General features: G+C 42.5%; 1 protein-coding gene across 1 annotated transcript; it reads right to left on the bottom strand.

Annotated features, from left to right (window-relative positions):
• Positions 1 to 12,152: 12,152 nt before the first annotated feature.
• On the bottom strand, positions 12,153 to 14,733 carry LOC113115207 (zinc finger BED domain-containing protein 1-like). The gene is made up of 4 exons (XM_026282624.1): positions 14,242 to 14,733; positions 13,630 to 14,101; positions 13,311 to 13,437; positions 12,153 to 13,198 (listed from the first exon to the last, which is right to left on the bottom strand). Exons 2-4 carry the CDS (start codon positions 13,936 to 13,938, stop codon positions 12,822 to 12,824), a joined length of 813 nt encoding a protein of 270 aa, XP_026138409.1. The 5' UTR covers positions 13,939 to 14,101; positions 14,242 to 14,733; the 3' UTR covers positions 12,153 to 12,821.
• Between the last annotated feature and the right edge of the window lie 12,334 nt (positions 14,734 to 27,067).

The following is a 27,067-nucleotide window of genomic DNA, read 5'->3' as shown; positions in this document are numbered from 1 at the left end:
CCCTCGTTTTGCCGCAGGACAGCAAGTGTGAGTAAAAAATTCTGTTGTCTTTCTAGGTCTACAATATTGAAAAGCATGCAGGTAAATATCTTTAGAAACTGCTTGGAAGTAAATAGCACATAACTGCAATTAATGTCATTGCCATAATCATGTCTATTGGTATGTTTTACAAGACTAAATGATGTTCATTGTTTTCAGAAGCCTCTGTTTCTAAAGTCTATACTACCATGTGAAACCAGTGTTTCAAATTTATCAGTTTTGGAGGCTGCTTAAAAAGGCTGGAAGGCCAAAACAAGAGGAATGATGCTTTTCCAATAGGAACGTACTAATGTTGGACAAAGGCTTAAGGAATTGTCAAATTAGGCAACCAATCACTAAGCTGACAACACAGTAGACTGCATTAATTTTTTAGGTTGCCCCATCAAATGTTACTAACCTGTCTACTCTTCCCACAGCCAAGGAGGGGGAAGATGGGCCTAGCGATTAGAGAGTTTGACCCCTAACCCTAGGGTTGTGGGTTCGAATCTCGGGCTGGCAATACCATGACCGTGGTGTCCTTGAGCAAGGCACCGAACCCCCAACTGCTCCCCGGGCGCTGCAGCATAAATGGTTGCCCACTGCTCCGGGGGTGTGTTCATGGCATGTGTGTGTGTGTGTTCACTGCCGTATGTGTGCACTTGGATGGGTTAAACGTGGAGCACAAATTATGAGTATGGGTCACCATACTTGGCTGAATGTCATGTCACTTTCATTTTTTTTTCTTTTCACTTTCAATAACTACAGCAGTCAAAGCAAGCTCCGCAGGCGGCCAAAGCAGCTATCTCTCCTCTTCTTCTCATGCTCCCCTTTACTTATCTGTTTTCCGTATCTCCTCACTGCCGCAGCAGTGTCTGCTCCCGCAGGAGCCTTTTCTGTATCTCCCCACTGCCGCAGCAGTGTCTGCTCCTGCAGGAGCCTTTTCTGTATCTCCCCACTGCCGCAGCAGTGTCTGCTCCCGCAGGAGCCTTTTCTGTATCTCCCCACTGCCGCAGCAGTGTCTGCTCCCGCAGGAGCCTTTTCTGTATCTCCCCACTGCCGCAGCAGTGTCTGCTCCCGCAGGAGCCTTTTCTGTATCTCCCCACTGCCGCAGCAGTGTCTGCTCCCGCAGGAGCCTTTTTTGTATCTCCTCAAATCCTTTTTCATCATTCAATGGGTCGTTGGTTCTCTTCTGGCAAAAGTCGACATCACCTCCGCTTCCAAGTTATGCCTATTCATCCTAGGTGGTGGTGATAGTATTACGTACCAATTATAGTCAAGACGATATTAGTCTCATTCTCCTATTATTGTATTTTATTATCATTATTAGGCGGCCACTACAATTCATCTATTCATTCATTCATTCGATGTTCTGAGTCCTGATCTCCCATCGGATGCTGCGAGAGCCCGCGCAGTCGGGTTTTCCTTTTCCCGCTCCCCGGCCGGCGAGGCTTACCCGTCTGACGCCGTTGAGTATTGTGCTCGTGTCAGATGTAGGCGAGAGTGCTCCCGGTTGGGTTTTCTTTTCTTGCTGCACACAAACAGGTCTTATCCATCCGATGCCGTGAGTATTGATCTCCCGTTGGGTGTTGCAAGAGTCCTCTTTGTCGGCAGCCCAAAGCTGTTTATCTGCTCAAACTGAGAGGACTTACACGTCCGTCGTCCTGAGTCTTGATCTCCAGTCGGAGGCTTCATGGGTCCTCTCGGTTAGGTATCTGCCCTGGTTGCCCACTGACTAGCAGGGGCTCATTAGCCAGTAGGGCCCGTACGCCAACACCGTGACCTATTCCGGTCGAGACAACTCGGGCCCTCCCGGTCGGGCAATCCAATCACGTCGCTCCTCCACTATCGGCCGGTGGGGCTCATCCGTTCCAATGCAGTGAGGTGCTCCGGTTGTGCAATGGCTTGAACCCCCCCGACCGGGCGCCCTAAATCACATAGTCCGACACAAGCAGCCGGTGGTGCCTATTTCTCCAATAGGTAAAGTTGCAATCACTGGAGTACATATAGGCCCTTCCGACCTGCTTTTTTAATTTTCAGTCCCCGCCAGATGTCAAAGCTATTGTGGGGGGTCCTTAGTCTGGCGGCTGTCCTTTCCGCTTTTGCTTTTTGGGGGGTACTCTAGGTTCGGGCCATTCCCGAGCTCGGAGCCCCTTCCCCGGACAGCACGCCAAATATGCACTATAATACTTCAGCTAATTATATGTAAGTGTGAACTCGTGAAATGTAGTTTCATAACAAGGTTCGGGAGGAGCACGTCAGATACTTAGCCTAATTAACACAGGTGGAGCCACTTAATATAATCAACCTCAGGGTATAAATACAGCTGAATTAGCCTACCTGTCTCCATTGATGGTTTGTCAGCATCCCCCCTCCATCCCCATCTCCTCCACTAGAGTTCATTTTACACTTTTACATATACGGGGGGGTACTCTAGGTTCGGGCCATTCCCGAGCTCGGAGCCCCTTCCCCGGACAGCACGCCAAATATGCACTATAATACTTCAGCTAATTATATGTAAGTGTGAACTCGTGAACTGGATACAGACTGAATCTGGTGGCTACGGTGACCTCGGAATAAGAGAGAAACAGACTAATATTAGCGTAGATGCCATTCTTCTAATGATGTAGCAAGTACATTGGGTGCTATGGGAAGTGTTCACGGTTCCGGTTTACCTAATTAATGCAGCCTACAAATCCTTTAATGCATTTGGATATTAAAAGCATATTAGTATGTTATGTGTATGCCAGGTTAAAGAGATGGGTCTTTAATCTAGATTTAAACTGCAAGAGTGTGTCTGCCTCCCGAACAATGTTAGGTAGGTTATTCCAAAGTTTAGGCGCCAAATAGGAAAAGGATCTGCCGCCCGCAGTTAATTTTGATATTCTAGGTATTATCAAATTGCCTGAGTTTTGAGAATATAGCGGATGTAGAGGATTATAATGTAAAAGGAGCTCATTCAAATACTGAGGTGCTAAACCATTCAGGGCTTTCTAAGTAATAAGCAATATTTTAAAATCTATACAATGTTTGATAGGGAGCCATTGCAGTGTTGACAGGACCGGGCTAATATGATCATACTTCCTGGTTCTAGTAAGAACTCTTGCTGCTGCATTTTGGACTAGCTGTAGTTTGTTTACTAAGCGTGCAGAACAACCACCCAATACAGCATTACAATAATCTAACCTTGAGGTCATAAATGCATGGATTAACATTCCTGCATTTGACATTGAGAACATAGGCTGTAATTTAGATATGTTTTTGAGATGGAAAATTTGAATTTTACAAATGCTAGAAATGTGACTTTCTAAGGAAAGATTACGATCAAATAGCACACCTAGGTTCCTAACTGATGACGAAGAATTGACAGAGCAGCCATCAAGTCTTAGACAGTGTTCTAGGTTATTACATGCAGAGTTTTTAGGTTCTATAATTAACACCTCTGTTTTTTCAGAATTTAACAGTAAGAAATTACTCGTCATCCAGTTTTTTATATCGACTATGCATTCCATTAGTTTTTCAAATTGTTGTGTTTCACCGAGCCGCAAAGAGATATAGAGCTGAGTATCATCAGCATAACAGTGAAAGTTAACATCATGTTTCCTGATAATATCTCCCAAAGGTAACATATAAAGCGTGAAGAGTAGCGGCCCTAGTACTGAGCCTTGAGGTATTCCATACTGCACTTGTGATCAATATGATACATCTTCATTTCACTGCTACGAACTGATGGCGGTCATATAAGTATGATTTACACAATGCTAATGCACTTCCATTAATGCCAACAATGTGTTCAAACCTATGCAAAATAATTTTGTGGTCAATTGTGTCAAACGCAGCACTAAGATCCAATAAAATTAATAGAGAGATACAACCACGATCAGATGATAAGAGCAGGTAATTTGTAACTCTAAGGAGAGCAGTCTCAGTATTATGATAAGGTCTAAATCCTGACTGGAAATCCTCACATATACCATTTTTCTCTAAGAAGCAATATAATTGTTCTAGTATCTTGGACAGAAAAGGGAGATTCGAGACTGGTCTATAATTAACTAGTTCTTTGGGGTGAAGTTGTGAATCATTCGATGTAACCGTATCTTTTTGAAGCAGTTCACCAAATCGAACTGAATCGTTTTAAATGGCTTGTGTCTCCAATACACATTAATCAACAAAAGAATTTAAGCTGTTAACTTTTTTAATGTGGCTGACACTCCCTCTGAGTTAAAACAAACCAATATCCCAGAGTAATGCATTTACTCTAACAGTACACTGACTGAACTTCTGTGAAGAGAGAACTGAAGATGAACACCGAGCTGAGCCAGATAATGAACAAAAGATTGACTCTTCTCGAGTCAAGAACCGTTTCTGTCAGACGCGTCCGATTCGAGAACCGAGGAGCTGATGATACTGCGCATGTGTGATTCAGTGTGAAGTAGACTGACACACAGGGCATCTGAACCGAACTGATTCTTTTGGTGAATGACTCTGATCTGATTCTGTGCTAATGTTATGAGCAAACCGAGGCTTGAATGAAGGGCAATCATCACCAATGACGCCATTACGTCGAGCGCAAAAGAACCGTTGAGCCGTTTTCTTCAGTTCTCTCTTCACAGCTTATTCTGCCATGACAAAGTGATGAGATATTATCCTAAATTTTAATGATCATATCTTATTTAATATCAGCAGAAACGTTTCTTCTCTATCAATATAATAGTACCTACTCTAACATGTTTGATTACATACCTGTCTCCCATATATCCATCCTGTAATAATATCTAAGTACATGCAGATGTCAAGATCAAAAATACTCAACTGATATGTGCTTGCACATAAATTATGTTTACATCTCATCATGCGTTTTAAAAACAGAATGTCTGGATGTGTCCAGTGACTGTTGAGAAAGATCAGCTGATAACAGGCAGCTGTGGCAGCATGGGGAGACAGCTGACAGGACAGAATAGACTCCAATGGGACAGTCATGGGCTAGCTATCCATTGCTTGTAGTTTCCTAAGCTGTTTAACATATTGGAAACACCTGCCATAGCTACAGAAAGACAATGGCAGAAAATACCGTCAGAGTCTGTGAGATGGAGGGTGGAAAAAGAATTTTCGGTTGATATTATGGTAAAAACCTTGGATTGGAAATGACAATGAGGAACAATTGTGCAGACCAAGACGGTACCATAGGTCAGGGGTTTTCAATGGCACACACACTCACACAGATCAGTCTATGGCTGCATGAATGTGACAAGTGGGGCGGGGCCGAGAGCCATGGGAACGGAGCGAGGTCGGTGGAGTGAATGGGAAATGACCAACATCTGCTCCACTCACTGGTCTCGAGTCTGCTGGGGTGAATCTGGGTTTTTTTCTTCAGTTTTTTTTTTTAAATGAGACACATCTGTTTATTATTATTATTATTTTTTTTTACCTATTTCACAATTATTTTAATCTCCAAACTGTTTTAGATAGTTCTGCTTTGCTTCTTATGCTTTTCTAAAAACTTGTTGGATTGTGCTCCATTCTCGCCAACACACAGCAGCGCAGATTACAGTTCACTGGAGGGAGCCTGTTTCACATTTTTATGGACACATACATATTTGAATGTCTGTAAACAAAAAATACAACTTAAATATATGTAGTGAATTTTTCAGTTGTTCTCTGAAATAAAATGGTTATTTTCGTAAATACTTAATTTATGTCATCAAACTTTTAAGTAAGATTAGGCTTAAAGTAATGTCAACCTTTTTTTTTCTCAAGTTATTTGGTGGGTCATGAAATAGATTACACTTCTAGGAGGGTAGTGGAATGGGAAAGTTTGGGAACCCCTGCCATAGGTGATACTATAATTACACCTGCAGCAAAGGGCCATAAAATGCAGATATGTGCTTGTGGATGGAGCAAAGTTACATCACATTTGGGACTGGGGATTCATCAAGGAAGGAAAAAGTGCTTGAGAGAGGAGGGACAAGGGGAATTGAGTTGACAGCTTTTTGCAAAAAAATCAAATCAGCTGGATGAAGCAATTGGATCCAAACCACAGCTTGCAGTGCAGAAGTATCTCTGTCACAGAGGAAGTAGCCTCAAGCACAGAGATGGGATCAGTAGGGAATCCTGCCCAACCTCCTGGTACTGCCCGGCACAGATTGCATGTGAAATGGCCTGCTGCTGCCGACAAGAAACTGTAAAGTCTTTTTCAGAGTCATTACCAAGAAGGATCTGGATACCTGAAAAGAACACAGTGTTGTCCGTCAAAGACAGTGGTGGGTGGACAGTGGCTTGACTCGGACTTGCGCCTCCCTCCCCTCAGTGCCTATATGGACAACGTTACTACTCTGACCACTATTGTGCCGTGTACCAGAAGACTACTCAGAAAACTAGAAAGAAAATAGCAGCTGGCAACCTTTCAAATCATGCAGCATCTCTATTACCAAGGGAGTGTACAGTAATACTAAGTCCTTCAGAATTGACCCTATTCCAATAGTTTCTGAGCAGCTTGTGAAAAACCTTGGTAGGTGGTATGATGCAAGCCTGAAAGACAAAGAACAGGTACAACAACTGTGGAAACTACGGGCCATTGACAACGTTCAACTACCTGGAAGAATGAAGATTGGGTGTCTGAATTTTGGCCTTCTACCACGGTTGCTGTGGCCCCTTAGACCTTATGAAGTCCCAGTCTTGACAGTGGAGAAACTGGACAGAGTAATAACAGGTTACATCAAGAAATAACTTGGAGTTCCACAGTGTTTTGCCAGCATAGGCATTTATGGAAGTTCTGTTCTTCCTTGGTAAGTGGGATAGAGTGGAGAAAAGGAGGATTAGCTGGAAGGATCTGTGGAGCATGGAAGCGAAGCAGCTCAGCTTTATCATCAGAGAAACCTATGACATCCTTCCAACACCATTAACCTCCATCAGCAGTGGGGTGAAGATGGGTGTGCTCTCTGCTCCAGCTTACCTCAAGCACATACTGAAGGGTTGTAAGTTCAGCTTCACCCAGGGTCGTTTCAAGTGGCATCACAACCAAGTCCTTAAGAGCCTTGCCTCCACCCTTGAAAAAAAAAACAACGATTCACTACCAATACTTTACCACCAGTGAGTGACTCCTCGCAAGCCATCTATGTCCATAAAGGGGCAGTTACTAGAAACAGACCTAAATCACTGGAGCATGAACAGCTTCGAATAACCTGTGACTGGAAGATGCAGGTGGATATTGGTCAGCAGTTAGTTTTCCCCCAGGGAGATTACAACCACCACCCTCAGGCCTGATATAGTTTCCCCTCTGTAAAGGGGTCCATACCTCTGCAAATAATGTAGCGGAGGGCCTGAACATAGGGACATAATGGTCTTGGTGAACAGATGTAAAGCATATCTCAGATTGTCTGCTGCCCCCCTGTACAAATAATTGTTTGATTGTTCCCACCAATATTACAGTTTTTCTCAGTCACTTTGTATAAAACTCTCAAAACTACTTGTACAACCTCCACATCATCTAGTTAATTATACACATCATAAAACCAGATTATCATTCTTTTGAACAAGTTGCAAATGCTTTTGTATATTCATGCAATTGATTATGCACGTTTATCTGAGGTTTCCTACATTATCAGTTGCTAATGCCATGTCGCTCAAAATGTATTATATAGTTTTCTGTGCAATAGTCTTACCCCTCAAAACATCTAGTCTTTAGTTCATCGTAAAGTCATTAGATGTAAAATGGTTCATCTAGTTGTCATAAACTGCCAAGCACACTTTTTATTTTTATTTTTACACATTATTATTAGACTTTTTGTCAATTTGGCATGATTTGTGCAAGTGAATCTTTACTAATGAAGAGAATGTAGATGATAAACCAATGATAAACCATTTCTCTGAAATAGCTCAAAGGTTCATCTCATGAATTTTCAATTGGAAACTTATACTGTATAGACAGAGAACAACATATTTCTTTTTCCTTTTCTATATCACAATGGCATTGTAAAAGGTTTTTTCTATTATTATTTTTTGGTCGGACCATTAGTAAAAGTGTAACTGGGAATTCTATCCAGTCTCATTCAATTCAATTCAAGTTTATTTGTATAGCGCTTTTTACAATACAAATCGTTACAAAGCAATTTTACAGAAAATTATGTTTCTACAATATTTAGTAGTAGCTTATAAGTGGTGACTGTCAGTTTGTGCACGTATGACAGAATTTTTAGAAAAATTAATACAAGATGTAGTCAGTCAGATGATGAACATTATTACAGTTTTTCTCAGTCACTTTGGTGCATTTCTCAAATCAGAAATGAAATTCTCAAAACTACTTGTACAACCTTCACCCCATCTAGTCATTTATACACATCATAAAACCAGATTCTCATTATTTTGAACAAGTTGCGATTGCTTTTGTACATTCATGCAATTGATTATGCACATTTATCTGCGGTTTACTACATTATCATTTGCTAATTTCATGTTGCTCAAAATGTATTATATAGCTTTCTGTGAAATAGTCTTACCCCTCAAAACATCTAGTTCATCGTATAAGTCATTAAATGCCAGATTATTTATTTAGTTACCATAAACTGCAAAGCATACTTTTTATTTTTATTTTTGCACTTTATTATTAGACTTTTTATCCGTCTTATCCGTAAACTGTACACAAGGACTTGTCATTCTGACGGCAGTGATATGTTCATTGACACAGATATTTATTTTTGGGAGATGAAATAAGGATTTTGAGCAGGAGACTGGCTTTTGCAGGTAATCCATGGTGTTTTGCTTTTTGTACGAGTTCTTTTGAGAAATGAACTTACTGTTTTGCAAATCTCAAGGATGATTCGAGAAATGTACCAAAGCAACTGAGAAAAACGGTAATATTATTAATAATTAATAATTATTATATGATGCGGTCACACTTGTAGCAATATATGTTAGTTCTGTTTGTTGATTGAGGGGTAGCATCATCGGGGGTCCTCTGAGGGGTCAGCATCATCTCTTCTCAGGTGTTCTGGATCCAGACTGAAGCTTGTGTAAATTTTAGTTTGGCAAAACATAGAAACAAATAGAGATATCATTAGCATAGCTGGTGTTCCAACAAAGTAAAATTAATTTGTTTAACCCAAGCTAAAGAATAAGAATGGACATTTGATCAGATGCAACTACACTCACAATTTAAGAGATACATTATATGAATGCTTGGTGAAAGAGATGCGTTTTTAATCTAGATTTAAACAGAGAGAGTGTGTCTGAAACCTGAACATTATCAGGAAGGCTATTCCAGAGTTTGGGAGCCAGATGTGAAAAAGCTCTACCTCCTTTAGTGGACTTTGTGTCACAGTGTCTGGGTTGTGTTCCCTGGGTTTCCACTAGGTGTCCTCCGTTCCCTCGGTCTCTGTCACCTTATCACTTCCTGTTCCCTTATTTGGTCACCTTCCTCCTTGTTTTAGTTAATTGATTGTTCCCCACCTCTCTCCAGTTCCCCCATTATCCTTCTGTGTATTTATACCTGGTCTGTCTGAGTCTGTGTCACGGAGTCCTTGTCTTATGTGTGATACTTTCCTGAGTCTGCTCTTGCCGTGTGTTCTTGTTTTTGTTTGTTATGTTATTGGATATTCTGGTTTTGACTCTGCCTGGACTGTTTACCCTTTTGGATTTGCCCTTTAATAAAGACTCATACCTGCACTTGGATCTCTTCTCGTTTCCGGTATCACCGTACGTGACAGAAGGACTCCGTCAACCTTGAGATCCAGTGGTAAGTCGATTAACGCTTCTTCCCCAGCCACTGAGCGGGAGAGAAGCAATCGGTTTGAGGGAACCCGCCTGGTCGTGTTTCGTGGGACCAGGGGAGGTCGCCGAGGAGGAGGTGGGCGAGAGGAAGCTCAGCAACGCTCTCCACCATGGCCCCCCTTCGACTCGGGGCTCATGTGGGAGGGACCAGAGCCGCCGTCTCACCAGGGCAGAAGGAGAAAGCCAGCGCCACTGCCCATGATGGCCGCAGGTCCAGCGCCACAGCACAAGATGGCCGCCAACCCAGCGCCGCTGCGGTGCATGGCCACCAACCCCGCACCACGAGGCAAGATGGAAGCCAGCCTCACACCACAGTGCAAGATGGCTGCCAGCTCAGCACCAACGCCCAAGATGGCCGCTGACACATTTCTCGATTACTTCGAGATGCTGTCAAAAATCCTAGAGATTCCCAAGACAGTTCATGTCATGGCTGCTGAGCCAGCGCCACAGCACAAGATGGCCGCCAGCCCAGCGCCACAGCACAAGATGGCTGCCAGCTCAGAGCCACAGCACAATATGGCCGACTCAACGCCTGAGTCTCCAGACAAGGTTCCACTTACTCTGCCATCCAGGAGGACGTTCTCAAGCGGGCCACTGCCGCCCCCGAGGCGGTGCCCAAGCGTGCCGCTGCCGCCCCCAAGGCGGTGCCCGAGCAGGCCGCTGCCGCCCCCGAGGCGGTGCCCGAGCAGGCCGCTGCCGCCCCCGAGGCGGTGCCCGAGTAGGCAGCTGCCGTCCCCGAGGCGTTGCCCGATGCTGTTTCGGAGGCCGAGGCGGTGCCCGATGCTGTTCCGGAGGGCGAGGCGGTGCCCGATGCTGTTCCGGAGGCCGAGGCAGTGCCCGAGGCCATTCCCGAGGCAGTGCCCGAGCCTGAGGTGGTGCCCGATGCCGTTCCTGAGGCCGTTCCCGAGGCGGTACCCGAGCCCGAGGTGGTTACCGATGCCGTTCCCGATGCCATTCCCGAGGCGGTGCCCAATGCCGAGGCGCCTCACGTCTCTACAGGCAGTTCAGAGTCGAGTCAGGTTCCAATTGACCCTTCAGAGTCAAGTCACGTTCCAGTGAACTCTCCAGAGTCGAGTCAAGTTCCAGTGGACTCTCCAGAGTCTAGTCAGGTTCCAGTTGACCCTCCAGAGTCGAGTCAGGTTCCAGTTGACCCTCCAGAGTCGAGTCAGGTTCCAGTTGACCCTCCAGAGTCGAGTCAGGTGTTCGTGGACCCTTCAAAGTCAGGTCTAGTCACCGCTGACCTTCCAGAGTCAGGGCTAGTCACCGCTGACCCTCCAGAGTCAGGGCTAGTCACCGCTGACCCTCCAGAGTCAGGGCTAGTCACCGCTGACCCTCCAGAGTCAGGGCTAGTCACCGATGACCTTCCAGAGTCAGGGCTAGGTACCATGGACTTTCCAGAGTCAGGGCTAGGTACCATGGACTTTCCAGAGTCAGGGCTAGGTACCATGGACTTTCCAAAGACAAGGCTGGTCACTGTTGACCTTTCAGAGTCAAGTCAAGTCACCGGTGATGGTCAAGGACTGAGTCAAGTCACCGGTGATCTTCATGAACAAGTGCCAGTCACCAATGATCTTCGCGAAAAGAGTCAGGCCAGCACCGATCTTCTGGAGTCCAAGAACACCAAAGGATTACCAGAGCTTCGTCGTTCCGCTGGTTCGGCCGGATGGAGGTCTGATCCGCCCTGGAGGGCTTCCGCCTTGACCACACGGCAGTGGTGGTCTTCCGCTCTACCCTGGGGGACTCTGGCATCGACCACGAGGACGTGGTGGTCTTCTGCTCCGCCCTGGGAGGCTTCCGCCCGGCCCACACGGTTGTGGTGGTCTTCTGCTCCGCCCTGGGGGACTCTGGCATCGACCTCGAGGACGTGGTGGTCTTCTGCTCCGACCTGGGGGGCTTCCACTCTGACCACATGGACATGGTGGTCTTCTGCTCCGCCCTGGGGGGGCTTCATGTTATGGTTTGTTTTATGTTTTGTGTGTTCACTCCTGTCCCTGTTCCCCTCTGTTAGTTTCCTCCCTCCTGGTCTCCCTGTGTTGTGTTTTCATTCTGGTACCTGTTCCCCATGTTTTTCTTTTCTGGCCCTCCGTCCCTCCCCCTAAGCCTCCACCTGTCCACCTCCCTCCTGGTCTCTGTTTTGTGTTTATCGTGGAGCGTCTGGGAGCCGCTCCGTAGAGGGGGGGGGTACTGTCACAGTGTCTGGGTTGTGTTCCCTGGGTTTCCACTAGGTGTCCTCCGTTCCCTCGGTGTCTGTCACCTTATCACTTCCTGTTCCCTTATTTGGTCACCTTCCTCCTTGTTTTAGTTAATTGATTGTTCCCCACCTGTCTCCAGTTTCCCTATTATCCTTCTGTGTATTTATACTAGGGCTGTAGTGATACACTAATCTCACGATACGATGCGATACCCGATATTCAGCTCACGATACAATATATATCACGATATTCAGCCAACGATGCGATTCGATACGATTCTATATAATTTGATACTTTTACATCATTTTCTGATAGATTTAAAGGGCACAGAGTGATTTTGTTGACATCTTGTGAGCGTTTCATTTACTTGGATTTAATTAATTGAAATGAAAACTCAAAAAACATCAGACAGCTTGCAAAATAAATGCTGGACAAAATTAATCAAAGATGTGTTGAGAAAAGTATTTATTGAAACAGTGCAAACTGTAGCTTACAAGCCTTTGAAAAGTAAATAAAGTGCAAGATTGCAATTAGCAATTAACAATGGAGTTAAAGTGCAAGTGGCCTGTTCTGAACAGTCTAGCCGTCAGGTAAGTAAACATAGTAGGACCATGGCTACTAAATGTCACTAGTAAGAACATTTAACTTAAAACTTAAGCTGAGTATTTTAAGGCCTGTAAGCCTACATGTATGTGAGGTAGCCAGTCTAGCCAGCAGAAAAAAATAAACCATGGCAGCCAGACAATAATTCAAGTTGAAAAATGTTTTACCCATCTTAGCAAAGTAGCTTAAGGCCTTAAGTGAACACTAAACAAACTCCCTTCTCCACATAATTGCAGTCCAAGTGATCTACATTGTCTTCAGATTTTTGTTCAGGAAAATAATTTGATCCACATGCTCTGGAAGAAGTGCACTTCTCTGAGCAGTGATGATATCTCCGGCAGTGGAAAAGACCCTCTCAGAGGAAACACTAGTGCCAGGGATACAGAGGTACCTTTTAGCAAGTTGTGACAAGAGTGGATACTGATACTGGTGCTCCTTCCACCAGACCAGTGGATCTTCTTTCACTTCCAAGAGATCTGCCTCCTTGTAGCGGGTCATCTGCTCCTTGGCCTCGTCCTTTTGGGTATTTTTCTTGGTTTGTGCTGCACCACCACCGTATCGTTCACCAAGAAGGGCAGCCAGTGGACAAGATGGCCTTGGATTCCTGGGTGGGGGATGCTGACCTTCAAAAAAAAAAAAAACATTACTTATAGTTAAGCACACTCCAAAATTCCTACACAGAAGTTCAGACAACACAGGGCGCTTCACTGGATAACAATGGGTAATACTACTGACCTTGACTTCGCACTCCTTCCATGAATTGCTCTCCTTCATCCACAGCGTCTTCATCTTCTTTAGATGCCATCCCCTCATCATCAGCACGAGCATTTGCTGTGCCCTCTTCATCCACACTCCAAAGAATCTAAGTTAAATAAGTCAACATGAAATGTGCTTTTATTGTATAAATCTTTTAATTAATATATTAAATATGCCTTTAAACCTGTTAACATTATAGTATTTAATTATGCTTTTAAAATTACTTAATATTTATCTATTTTAAACTGATGTAGGATTTGCCTTTTAAATTAGCAGTACCATCACTGTCTTACCATACCTCTGATGGCTGCATGCTCATTCTTGCAGCCTCAACAATCAGTCCATCATAAACTTCCTGTCTTTCATCTTCTGTGAGGAAGGGAAGACTTTTGAATCTTGGATCCATCGCTGAACATGCATGGAGAGTTGCCTTGAGGTCAATGTACCTCTTCTGAAGATCCCCAGCCATGGCAGCCTTCATCTCTTTTATGACTGCAGATTCACCTTCGATTGGTTTCAATCCATTAATCAATGTGTCCTGGAGGGGTGCAACGACTGACAGTGTGGGGGTCTTCTCCTTGGACATGTACTGTGTAGCCTCTTTCATGGGCTTTAGAGCACTGACTACTTCTTCAGCTGTTGTCACGTCTGACTCAGTCAGTGTGCACAGATCTTTCTCGGTCTTCCTGACTTCACTCTAGAGCAGGGTTGCGCAGATTGCCGGTTGTTGCTCCAGGAATCTTTCCAGCATATCATGCGCACTATTCCATCTGTAGTTAAATAAAAGAAATATACTTTATTTATATTTTATTTACAGACAGCATGGATGCTTTACATAAAAGACTAAACAAATTAAATAATAATGTAATTAATAAGTAATAAATAAATAAAAAACTATCCACACACTAACCTGGTAACTACATCCGTCATCAACTTGTGCTCTGGTAGTCGTAGAAGCCTCTGTTTCTCTTTCAGCATGTGGCTGGCTGTGGTGCTCCGTCTGAAGAAACTCACAATGCGTCGCACCCTTCCCAGCAGGCGTGCGACTGCTGTGATTTTGAGGGCACGTTGTGCAGCTAGATTTAGTGTATGTGCATAACATTTGACATGAAGTGTGAATGCTGCCTCCTCAGCTGCGATTGTCATATTTGACGCATTGTCAGTGACGATTACTGGATCCTTTTCTTTGATTCCCCACTCCGCGACGGCCTTTGTCAGATGTTCTGCCAGGTTGTGTCCGGTGTGGCTCTCGGGCATGTCCCTGGTTTGTAAAACATACGTAACGAGCTCCCATTCCTCGTTGATAAAGTGGGCCGTGATGGTGACATATGCTTCAGTTGTGCGCGAGGTCCAGCCGTCGCACGTCAGGGCAACTATCTCCGCGCTGGCCAGGGAAGCTTTAACGTGTCTGAGAGTACAGCCCGGGAATGCAAACCTTGGTGAGGTGTTCGCGGGTTGGAATAAGATAGCGGGGCTCCATCGCGTTCACCATGCGCCTAAAGCCTGGGTTTTCCACCACTGAATACGGTCTCAAATCCTGACAAATAAAGTAGGCAATGGACTCTGTAATTTTCTGCGACCGTGGTGAAGCAGATGGAAACTTGTGGGAACAACCGCCATCAATGTCCAGCGTAGTCTGTTTTGGGTCACGCGGCCGATGCTGCTTTGGGTCCTCCGTAAGCTTAAACTTTTCCAGGTGGTGACGTTTTAAGTGCGATCGTAAATTTGTGGTATTGCCGGAATATTTTACATTAGTGCCACATAGCTTACAAACCGCGACGCTTTTATCCAAGTCGTTGCTTTCCTTCTTTTTTTTAAAACCAAAGTGCTCCCACACATCTGCTTTGAAGCAGGAGGGTGCCGGATTTATATTCGCTGCCATTCTCTGAATATCCTCGCTCTGACTTTGTAAACAGGAAGAGGTAGTCTGTGTAAACTTAGTACGGGTAACTTGCTCTACAGCAACACTAGCGGCTGGCTGACCAAAATCACTCTTCCTGCAACGCCAACGGGGGTAAACACGGGGAATTTGAATGGGACATATGTATCGATACTCGCGGCTAAAAAATCTATACTTTCTTTGGAAAAAAAATATCGATTTATATCGCAGAATCGATAAAATCGCCCAGCCCTAATTTATACCTGGTCTGTCTGAGTCTGTGTCACGGAGTCCTTGTCTTATGTGTGATACTTTCCTGAGTCTGCTCTTGCCGTGTGTTCTTGTTTATGTTTGTTATGTTATTTGATATTCTGGTTTTGACCCTGCCTGGACTGTTTACCCTTTTGGATTTGCCCTTTAATAAAGACTCATACCTGCACTTGGATCTCTTCTCGTTTCCTGTATCACCGTACATGACACTTTGCTATCCTAGGAACTACCAAAAGTCCAGTGTTTTGTGACCTGAGGGAGCATGATGGATTGTAGTGTGGTAGAAGGCTAGGAAGGTACGCAGGAGCTAAACCATTTAGGGCCTTATAGGTAAGTAATGATAATTTGTAACTGATACGGAACTTAATAGGTAGCCAGTGCAGAGACTGTAAAATTGGGCTAATATGATCATATTTTCTTGACCTGGTAAGGACTCTAGCTGCTGCATTTTGGACTACCTGTAGCTTGTTTTTTGAAGAAGCAGGACAACCACCTAGAAGTGCATTACAATAGTCCAGTCTAGAGGTCATGAATGCATGAACTAGCTTTTCTGCATCAGAAATAGATAACATGTTTCGTAGCTTGGCAATGTTTCTTAGATGGAAGAATGCAGTTTTTGTAACATGGGAAACATGGTTTTCAAAAGACAAGTTGCTGTCTAGTCTCTCTTTCAATCAATATACAGTACATACAGTAATGTGTACATTTTTACTTTTGAAATGGATATATGGCATACATAAGCATATGGCATACTGCTCAATACAGTAACTGTCATCCAAAATGTTGCCATAGTTGCCATAGTACACTGTTATATTGACAACATGATTTAGCAATTTGACTGTCTTATCCGTAAACTATGACACAAGGACTTGTCATTCTGATGGCACTGACATGTTCATTGACACAGATATTTATTTTTGAGAAATGAACTAAGGATTTTGAGCAAGAGGATGGCTTTAGCAGGTAATACATGGTGATTTGCTATTTGTATGAGTTGTTTTGAGAAATGCACTCACTGTTTTGCAAATGTCAAGGATGATTCGAGAAATGTAATGTACCAAAGTGACTGAGAAAAACTGTAATCTTGCTGAATTCCTTAAATACCTCCAGACATTTAATGTCCAACACAGAGATCAAAATTGGGCCTGAAGGCCAAACAGCTTCTGGATAAGTAAATAAAAAAGAAGGAGAGTTGACAGAGATAATTAAGCTTAGGCCTAAAGATGAAGAGTGCCAACTGGACTCCTACTATATAAGAATCTCTTGACAGTAGTTTTTCTTTCTTAGAATTAAAAAAAACATTACAAACTTGGAACCTGCAGCATTTTTTTCATGTTGGAAAAATGACAGAAACATAGCCACATGACCAGTTTCAGAAAATAACACTGTGCAGGAGTCACCACTCCAGAAGGTTAAATATCCTTTATTCATGGTCTGCACTAAAGCAGTGCTTTCACCGCATGCATGTGGTCTCGAGGAAGCCATGTTGTGGGCACGATGAGGCTCTGACTTACTGAAATGAAATGTGCATCTCCTAGCTCTGACATCTGCAAAATTACACCCAGTGAGTAGAACAGCCTCTGTCTTATTATAAATTACAGAGATTTTTGAGTTTTTGGAAGCAGTTTTGTTGGGATTGACTTGGGATCATGATAATCCTTTTGGTCATGATGTTTTCCAGAGTCTGTAACATGGAAGATCACTGTAGACAGAGAGCAATGAAAAAACAAAACAAAACACAAAAACACAGCATACAAAAACAAGATACTTGCTTAGACAAATCAGCACTAATAAAATCAGTTCAGATATTTAAGGGCACCATAATATTGATATGTTTTGGGCCTTATAGTAATGTGAATTAGCTTTGAAGTCATTGTATGTTACTGCGGGAGTATTCAAAGTGGTGTCTGGGGATTCCTGGGGGCTGAGATATAGATTTCTGGAAACAAAGTCAAACCTGATTGTTAGTCACACTGGTTCAAAACTTCATTGTTGAGAGAAAAAAAACACTGATGAGTAGAATCTGTTTATGTAAGATAATATATATATATTTTTTTCCTCATTAAAATTACTGTTGATGTTGGACTACTCTAATCATTTAGTCATCTTAAACCATACCCTTCCATAACCGACTGCAAACTTGCTACAAATCCCTGCCCTTATTTGTTTTACATTTTAGTTATAATCTGTTACACTCAGATGTATTTCACAGTACAGAAGAGACAGATCTCTAATAAAAAATGTATTCTGGGTGAACCATTCCTTTTATAAAGAATAAGAGGTACCCCCAAAAATACTGGATACCCTCTATACCTCCTGACTGCTGCCCTTGTGTACCTGGAGCAGTGCATGGTGCCACCCTAATGGAGCAGTGCATGGTGCCACCCTAATTAGCGATTAACTCATCAATCGTGGTTTAATGTGCGAGCAGTGAGACAACACAGACACCATATATCCCATGCAGAAGAATCTGGACAGACAATCCACTAATATGATGGAGAGTGCTTTGTTATGCCTATTCAAAAAACCACAGACACTCAACCTCATCAAGTACACAGTCCACATGATCTGCCACAAATGGTACATAAAAATATATATAAGTATAAATACATATATCATATGCGGTTGGTTACACCAGACTGCATGCTAAACCCATTATCTGTTTGACGAAGGCTTTCATTGCCATATTACATAATACTACTAACATACACGAGCTGCAGCTACCTGACACCAGAAATATTCAAAAGATCTGGAGAAGTAAGCAAGCTTACTTGGGTTTCAAGCATGCATTAACGTATTGGCTCTTTGTAGCATGAGGGACTGAATACTGATTAAATAATCTGGTTTGTAAATAGAGCCTGCTTTTAATGCGTCTCTGAATTTCCATGTCTGGACCTTATTGGGATTTACTGATACCTTTTCAAGGTCTCCCCAGTTTAATATCCCATCACACTTCTCCCTCATGAAACTTTTTTTAACCCACAACATCCTGGGCCATGTATCTCCACATGGTTACTCTGAACAGCAAGGGCTTAGCTGAATAGATTTATAAAAGAATGTTGACAATTGCTCAAAAAGCATCCAGTGCTACCAGAGCTCTCCATCTGTGGCTAAGGCATCCAGTTTTCCATCACATATTTGCTGCATCGCTGCTGTGATAAATCTGAAATTTTGGATCATCAAAATAAGCACAGTATGTCTTGGTCCCATTGTAATGTATTAAGCATGTTTTCTTTAGGGACCGCGACAGCCCTGATGCTAGTTTGGCCATTGTGTGTCCTGGGGATTAACTGTGGACAAGCTGGCTTTTGAAGTGTGGTTAAGGTTGCCAAAGAGCTGAAAATGAGGTGTGCTTCTGCTAGACTCATCCAGTAGCCTAGCTGCTAAATGAGTGCAGTCTATGTTAAGCTCTCAGATGGCCTTTAATGCACCAGCACCCAGTCTGGGACCATCAAAGCCTTTCCATTAGCATGAATGCTCAAACCAGATCAGTCTAAATCTAAAACTGATGATCCTCACCTTGAATAAACATCATCGTCATTATGGTTTGGAAGCATTATGCAAAAGTACAAATAAAACAGGATGAGATGGATATCTCTAACAACTGTCTTGTTAATCAGCACTGTGACTGGCCAAGTCACATATACTGTAAAAAAACAAAAACAAAAGCAAATTGTGGCTGGTTGCATTTGTGCTAACATTGAGGTAAAAACAGAAATGCATATTTGTATTTATGCATCTTTAAAACACTTGTCTGGACAGCCTTGTCTCCTTCTCCTGTATTAAAGTATTATTGAGCCAGTTCTTATGTTTCTTTCAAATGCTCACAGTTGTAAACAAAAATAAACTTGTAAAGATAACTCATTTGGCTAGTAAAATTATTGGTGTTCCTACTCCCAATATATCAGACTGTCACTTTAGCTTTGATTTGGAAAGCACATATAATCCTAAATGATCCAGATCACCCACTCCATTGGTATTTTATTCCCCTTCCATCTTGCCGTAGGTATTAGATTATCTATGTGCAGGAAGACCAAGCATAGGAATAGTTTTGTTCCTACAGCTACACACATTTTAAACATATAGGAAATCAACCATTGTCTTACGCTTATGCATTTATTTATTTATTGTTTTATGTGATGTAACGTGAATGTTTTTGATTGTATTGTGATAAGCTGTATTGCTGTTATATATGCACCATATGTGAAAATGAATTTCCTCTCTGAGGACAAATAAATTATCTCTCTCTCTCTCTTCAGGATAATACAACAAGCATTCATACTGTAACACTGTAAGATGTGTGTTTTATAGACAACAGTTTGCTTTCAGAATTAAATTCCTACTTTTTAATATTGAAAACCAAAGCAAAATGTACCAGGTAAGAATTATATTTTATTCTGTCAGCTACAGAACAGCTATATTCAGTGTTGGGGGTAACGCATTACAAGTAACGGTACGTAATCAGTTTAACTAGTAAAGTAACTTACTTTTTAATTTACAAGAAAATATCTAAAAGTTACTAAAATAAAATAAAAAAGTTACTTAAATATCTAAGTTACTTTTTCAAAAAAGTAATGCCGGTTACCTTGTTTACCCATTTATTGACTGACATGTCTTCTGTCTCCATAATAGGATAAATACAGAGGCGTTGTGTGGGCTTGTGTGAACATGAATTAGTCTTGACTTAGTTCTAGACTAAGGCCCAATCCAAATTCTACCCCTTAGCCCTTCCCCTTTCCTCCGTTTCGCTCGTTCACGTGAAGGGGAAGGGGTGTCTCGATTCTCTTTTGGTTGGAGGGGAAGGGGAAAGGGGAAGGGCCAAACAGCCCTTCAAACAAAGATTTTTCGGGATCACACTTCGAACGAAGGGGTATGAATTATCTCGGGAACATGGCTGCTACAGCGAACAAAAAGACACATAAATGTAAGCTTTTTTGGCATAAATAAAGATTTTAACGAAAAGTAATCATTTGTTTTATGTTACATTCAATTGTGAGTTCATATTAATGTTTAAGTTACTCAAAGAAATGTTTGCAAAAAATCGCTAATATTTGCTAACGTCATATCATTACAGACTGCATGATAGTGCCACAGCATATGTCTGATCAGGGCGATAACTACCGTAGACATTGATGGGGGCTAATCCCCCCAATAATTAGAAATCGCTAAACCATTTTCTCAAATATTGCCTATTCGAGAGAGAAAGAGAGAGAGAGCAAGAGAAATGGAAGTTGCGTTTATAAAATAGGGGTATAAAATAGAATTGGGATTGGGCCTAAATGTGAATGTGCATTAAAAGCATCCACCTCGCAAAAAACTTTAATAATTCAATATGTTAAATAACACAGATGTATCTAATCCCATTTTATAAACCAATTGCTGCTGACCTTTGATCATCCAGTTCAACCATACTAATAAGGCTTCATTGTTGTTGTTTTTGTGTGTGTGTGTGTGTGTGTGTGTGTTTTTATTGCTGAAGAGTGTTGAACCTTCTTCTCCTGTGTTCTACTATACAGACTTGAATTTATTTTTCCTTCAGCTTGAGGTTTATTCATTCCACTTTTTGGTCTAAAAGAGCTTTTGCATTTGCTATAAATAGGACCTCTTATTTTAAAAATAATCAAGCCCTGCTCATATTTAAAAAGTAATGTGAAAGTAACGCAAAAGTAATGTAATGCATTACTTTCCATAAAAAGTAAATGTAATTAGCTCATTTTTTAGGGAGTAAGGCAATATTGTTATGCATTGCTTTTAAAAGTAATGCTTGTTTCACACATACTCTGTCTGCAGTCCGTGTACGTTACGTATGTGGTGCAGAAGCAGCAGGGACTCATTGAGCTTTCACACAGGACGTGTTTGCAGTCTGCTACTGATCTGTGGCTGTTTAGTCCACAAACACAACATTTGTCCATTATTTTGATTTCAAATCATGTACATTACATATATATGACTATGAAAATTGTAGTCACACTGAACACATCAAAACTATGAATTAACACGTTGAATTATATATGGAATTATTTACATAACAAAAAAGTGTGAAATAATTGAAAATATGTCATATATATGTCATATTCTAGGTTCTTCAAAGAAGATATATATATAATGTATATAATTTATATACAGTAACAATCTTACATAGACATTAATATGATTAATAAAACTCACATATAAACAACGTATTACTCATGCATTTGACTGCTAGGTTTGTATAAGTTGCTGAAGCATATACAGGCTAAACAAGAGCGGTGCAAGAATTGAGCCTTGTGGGACTTCACATGTCATGGACATCCACTTAGACTTATGCTCTCCTAGACTCACATAATAGCCTCTCCCTTCTAAGTATGACCTGAACCATTTGAGTACCATCCCAGAAAGATCGACCCAGTTTGCCAGTCTCTCTAGTAGTATGTTTTGATCGACAGTGTCAAACGCAGCACTGAGATCTAGCAATACCAGCACCGATATTTTGCCAGAGTCACAATTTAAGCGAATATCATTTATTATCTTAATGAGTGCTGTCTCTCTGCTGTGATGTGGTCGAAAACCAGATTGAAAATTGTCCAATAATCCATTTGAGTTTAGGTATTTGTTCAGCTGATTAAAAACTACCTTTTCTATAATTTTGCATATAAAAGGAAGATTAGATATTGGTCTAAAATTGCTCAAAATGGTGTTATGCAGATTGCTCTTTTTAAGAAGGGGCTTTGCAATTGCAGTTTTAAGGAAGTTTAGAAATGTCCCATAATAGAAGTGAGACGTTCACCACTTCTAAAAGATCTGCTTCTAAGCAATTAAGCACACCTTTAAAAAAGATGTGGGAAGTGTGTCAAGATAGCAGGTTGACAATTTTAGGTGCTGCACTATGTCTTCCAGAATTTTGCTATCAATTGCTTCAAAAATAGATATGAAACGTTTTGATGTTGTGGCCGAATCTGTCTGACCTCTGTATTACTTGAGTATGTGCTAATCACCTTCCTGATATTGATGATCTTCTCGGAAAAGAAGGAAGCAAACTCATTGCATTGCATTCACTGGGAATCTGACTTGGGGGGGTTTGTCAGTCTCTCAACAGTGGCAAAAAGAGTATGAGTGATTTTTAAGTTACTGTTTAAAAGGTTTGAGAAGAAACCGTCTTTTCTGCATGTCTTTTCATAGTCTGAACTGCTGTTGATCTTCTCCAAACTGATTTCTGTCTGTTTGTTTTCTTACTGACTATTATTGGATCACTATCATCAATAACATTCTTAACTTTTGAGTTGAAGGAATCAAGGAGAATATCAACAGAGTCTGCAGAAATGCTTGGTGTTAAAGATATAGCCTCCATAAATAGTACGCTTGTTTTTCTCGTTTATGCATCTCCTTCTGACAGAGACAGATCTAGATTCAGTGGTAGCAGAGATCAATACATCACAGAAAATACAGAAGTGATCAGATAGTGCTACGTCCTTAATAACAATGGATGAAATGTTTAGACCCCTACTGATGATTAGATCCAGAGTGTGTCCACCTTTGTGTGTGGGTCCATGCACATGCTGAATCAGGTCAAAAGTGTTTAGAACCGTTATCATTTCTTTTGTAGTTTTGTTTTCTACATTATCTATGTGAATATTAAAATCCCCTGCAATAGCAAAATAGTCAAACTCTGAGGAAATCATTGAAAACATTTATGTGACCTCTTCAACAAAGGCTGGAGAGTATTTTGGAGGCCTGCAAATAATAATAAACAGAATGCGTGCAGCACCTTTCAGCACAATCCTTAGATATTCAAAAGACAAGTACTGAACAAATGACACTTGCTTGCATTGATAGACCTCTTTAAATAGAGCAGCTACACCTCCACCTCTCCTAGCAGTCCTGCAGACACTTATGAAAGTAAAGTTAGGAGGGGCTGCTTCATTTAGGATTATTGCACTGCAGCTGTCTTCCAGCCATGTTTCATTTAGAAGAATAAAATCCAGATTGTTTGTGGCTATAAAGTCATTGATTAGAAATGATTTGTTTTTTTAGATATTGTCCTTAAGCACTCTAGCACCAAGTTTGTTTGGGTGGAGGCCATCTGGTTTAAACAGTTGTCTATGGCCCTAGAAAAGATTCCTTTTATACTGCAAGATCTTTGTAGCCATGTGTTCAGCCCAAGCATCCGTGAAAACATTTGTTCCCCTTGCTGGGAGTGGTCCACTGATGAATGACTGAAATTTGAGTCTTTGAAGTGTTTCAAAGAGTTCACTGAAGTCCTTCTTAAGGAGTTCTGACTGCTCTTTCCGAATATCATTCTTTCCCACATGAATGATGATTCGATTTGCAGTCTTGTGCTTCATCAGAATGTTCTTAATTTCCTTGTTCACATCAGACACCGTTGCTTGAGGAAGGCAGCATGTTGTTGTAGTCCTGCTAATAATGTTTCTGATAACAGAGTGACCCACTATCAGAGTCTTGGGTTCGGCTGCGCTCTGAGCTGAATGCCACTGTCTGCTCGTCCTTGAGCGCCTGTTAGTAGCAATGTTAGCTGCTGGCTGATCAGATCCATGTTTAACCACATTTGGGGATTCCTCACCACAACCTCACAGAAGTCCTGGCGCCGATACTGGATGGCTGCCTCCGTGACGTGCTCTGCATATGTTTTTGTGTTTTTGTTAGTTTGTCCTGTCTTTAGTTATATTCCTGCCATCAGTTTCACTAGGGATGAACTGCTGAACATTCGGCAGAACGCACCACAAGATGTTTTTCCGGATTTCAATTATTCAGACGTTTTAGTGAACGTTGTTATCGGAGGAGCAGCGGCGCTGATCAAACGCTTCAGGACGTGCAGACGGGGGAAGCGAGCAGTTTCACGGAAACCTGGCTGAATGACACCATACCGGACAGCGCGCTCCATCTGCCGGACTTTCAGCTGTTTAGAGCGGATCGCGACGCAGAATCAACGGGGAAATCGCGTGACGGTGGGTCATGCTTTTACATCAATGAACGGTGATGTACAGCTGTAACTGTGTTAAAGAAGACGTGCTGCTCAAATCTCGAAACACTCTTCATTAACTGCAAGCCGTTCTATTCACCGCGGGAGTTTCACTCGTTCATTCTGGTGATTGTTTACATTCCTCCGCAAGCGCACGTGAGCTCAGCTTTACAGAAACTCGCTGATCAGATCACAGACACAGAACAACAACACCCGGACTCTGTTTTAATAATTCTTGGGGACTTTAATAAAGCCAATCTGTCCCGTGAACTGCCAAAATACAGACAGCATGTTACTTGTCCCACAGTAATACATTGGATCACTGTAACACCACAATAAAGGATGCATATCACTCTGTTCCACGAGCAGCTTTGGGACGTTCTGATCACCTTCTGGTTCATCTTATACCGTCCTACAGTCAGAAACTAAAATCAGCTAAACCTGTATCAAGGACTGTAAAAAAATGGACTAATGAAGCAGAGCAGGATTTACAATCTTGTTTTGACCTCACTGATTGGAGTGTTTTTGAAGCTGCTGCCACCGATCTGGATGAACTCACAGACACCGTAACATCATATATCAGTTTCTGTGAGGATATGTGTATTCCTACAAAGACTCAACTAATTTACAATAATGACAAACCGTGGTTCACTGCAAAACTCAGACAGCTCCGTCAGGCCAAAGAAGATGCATACGTGAAGGGGGACAATGTCTTGTATAAACAGGCTAAATACACACTGGAAAAATAGATCAAAGTGGCAAAGAGGAATTATTCTGAAAAAATAAGGACTCAGTTCACTTCCAGCGACTCCGCATCAGTGTGGAAAAGTCTAAAGAAGATCACCAATTACAAGACACCACCCCCCAGCACTGTGGAGAATCAACGACTGGCAGACGATCTGAACGAGTTTTACTGCAGGTTTGAAAGAACACCTATCACCTGCCCTGAATGCCTCCCCACAAAACCATTCACACCCTTCACAACTCCTGCAACCAGCCCCGAATGCATCTCCAAACAACCGTTCACACCATTAACAGCTCCTGCAACCCATCCTGAACACCTCTCCAATCAAGCACTCTCACCATTCACACCTCCTGCATCCCCCTTCTCCCCCCACACCTGCAATTCAGATCAGGGAGGATGCGGTGCGCCAGGTCTTCCGGAAGCAGAAAAGGAAAAAAGCACCAGGCCCAGATTGTGTTACACCAGCCTGTCTGAAATCCTGTGCTGACCAGCTGGCCCCCATCTTCACAAAGATCTTCAACAGGTCGCTGGAGCTGTGCGAAGTCCTTCATGCTTCAAATGCTTCACCATCATCCCCATCCCTAAGAAAACCAAAATTACAGGACTAAATGACTACAGGCCTGTGGCTCTAACGTCTGTAGTCATGAAGTCATTTGAAAAACTGGTGCTGGCCCATCTGAAGGACATCACTGTGCCCTTGCTGGATCCTCTTCAGTTTGCCTACAGAGCAAACAGGTATGTGGACGATGCAGTAAACATTGGACTGCATTATGTTCTGCAACACCTAGACAGACCGGGGACTTATGTGAGGATCCTGTTTGTGGACTTCAGCTCGGCCTTCAACACGATCATCCCAAACCTCCTCCTGCCCAAACTAAATCAGCTCTCCGTGCCCACCTCTATCAGTCATTGGATCAACAGCTTCCTGACAGACAGGCAGCAGCCAGTGAGGTTGGGAAAATACACATCCAGCACCCGTACACCCCAGGGCTGCGTTCTCTCCCCACTGCTCTTCTCCCTGTACACTAATGATTGCACATCTATGGACCCCTCTGTCAAGCTCCTGAAGTTTGCAGACGACACCACACTCATCGGCCTCATTCAGGACGGTGACGAGTCTGCTTACAGACAGGAGGTAAAAGAGCTGGCTGTCGGGTGCACTCTCAACAACCTGGAGCTTAACACGCTCAAAACAGTGGAGATGATCGTGGACTTCAGGAGAAACCCCCCTGCACTCCCCCCACTCACCATCATGAACAGCCCTGTGACTGCAGTGGAGTCATTCAGGTTCCTGGGCACCACTATCTCTCAGGACCTGAAGTGGGACATTCACATTGATTCCATCGTGAAAAAGGCCCAGCAGAGGTTATACTTCCTTCGCCAGCTGAGGAAGTTTAACCTGCCACAGGAGCTGCTGAAACAGTTCTACTCCACCATCATCGAATCCATCCTCTATACTTCAGTAACTGTCTGGTTCAGCTCAGCTTCTAAATCTGACCTCAGAAGACTACAGAGGGTAGTCCGGACTGCTGAGAAAATCATTGGTACAACCCTCCCTTCTATTCAAGAACTATACTTATCCAGAGTGAGAAAAAGGGCTGTCAAAATCACTTTGGACCCCTCATATCCAGCACACTCCCTCTTTGAACTGTTGCCATCTGGTCGACGCTACAGAGCACGGAGCACTAGAACGACCAGACACAGGACCAGTTTCTTCCCCCAGGCAATCCATCTTATGAACAGCTAATAATAACTGCGAACACACTACACTTTATATTTATATACACATACACTTATTTATCTAACACACATACTTAGTATACACTTAAATTTTGCACATAATATACATGCACATACATAACTGCATTTTGTAATATACCTGCTTA

Source organism: Carassius auratus, chromosome 2 (assembly GCF_003368295.1).
Source record: "Carassius auratus strain Wakin chromosome 2, ASM336829v1, whole genome shotgun sequence".
In the NCBI taxonomy this organism is placed as follows: Eukaryota; Metazoa; Chordata; class Actinopteri; order Cypriniformes; family Cyprinidae; genus Carassius; species Carassius auratus.
The sequence above is the reverse complement of the archived record's forward strand: the minus strand, read 5'-3'. Positions and strand labels throughout refer to the sequence as shown.

What these genes read in the sequence shown, in the direction of transcription:
- LOC113115207 (XM_026282624.1), bottom strand. Translation starts at nt 13,938, where the DNA reads ATGAAAGAGGCTACACAGTACATGTCCAAGGAGAAGACCCCCACACTG. An exon ending in TGAGCATGCAGCCATCAGAG is followed by an intron (nt 13,438 to 13,629) that starts GTATGGTAAGAC and finishes TATTTAACTTAG; the next exon opens with ATTCTTTGGAGTGTGGATGA. An exon ending in GGAAGGAGTGCGAAGTCAAG is followed by an intron (nt 13,199 to 13,310) that starts GTCAGTAGTATT and finishes TTTTTTTTGAAG; the next exon opens with GTCAGCATCCCCCACCCAGG.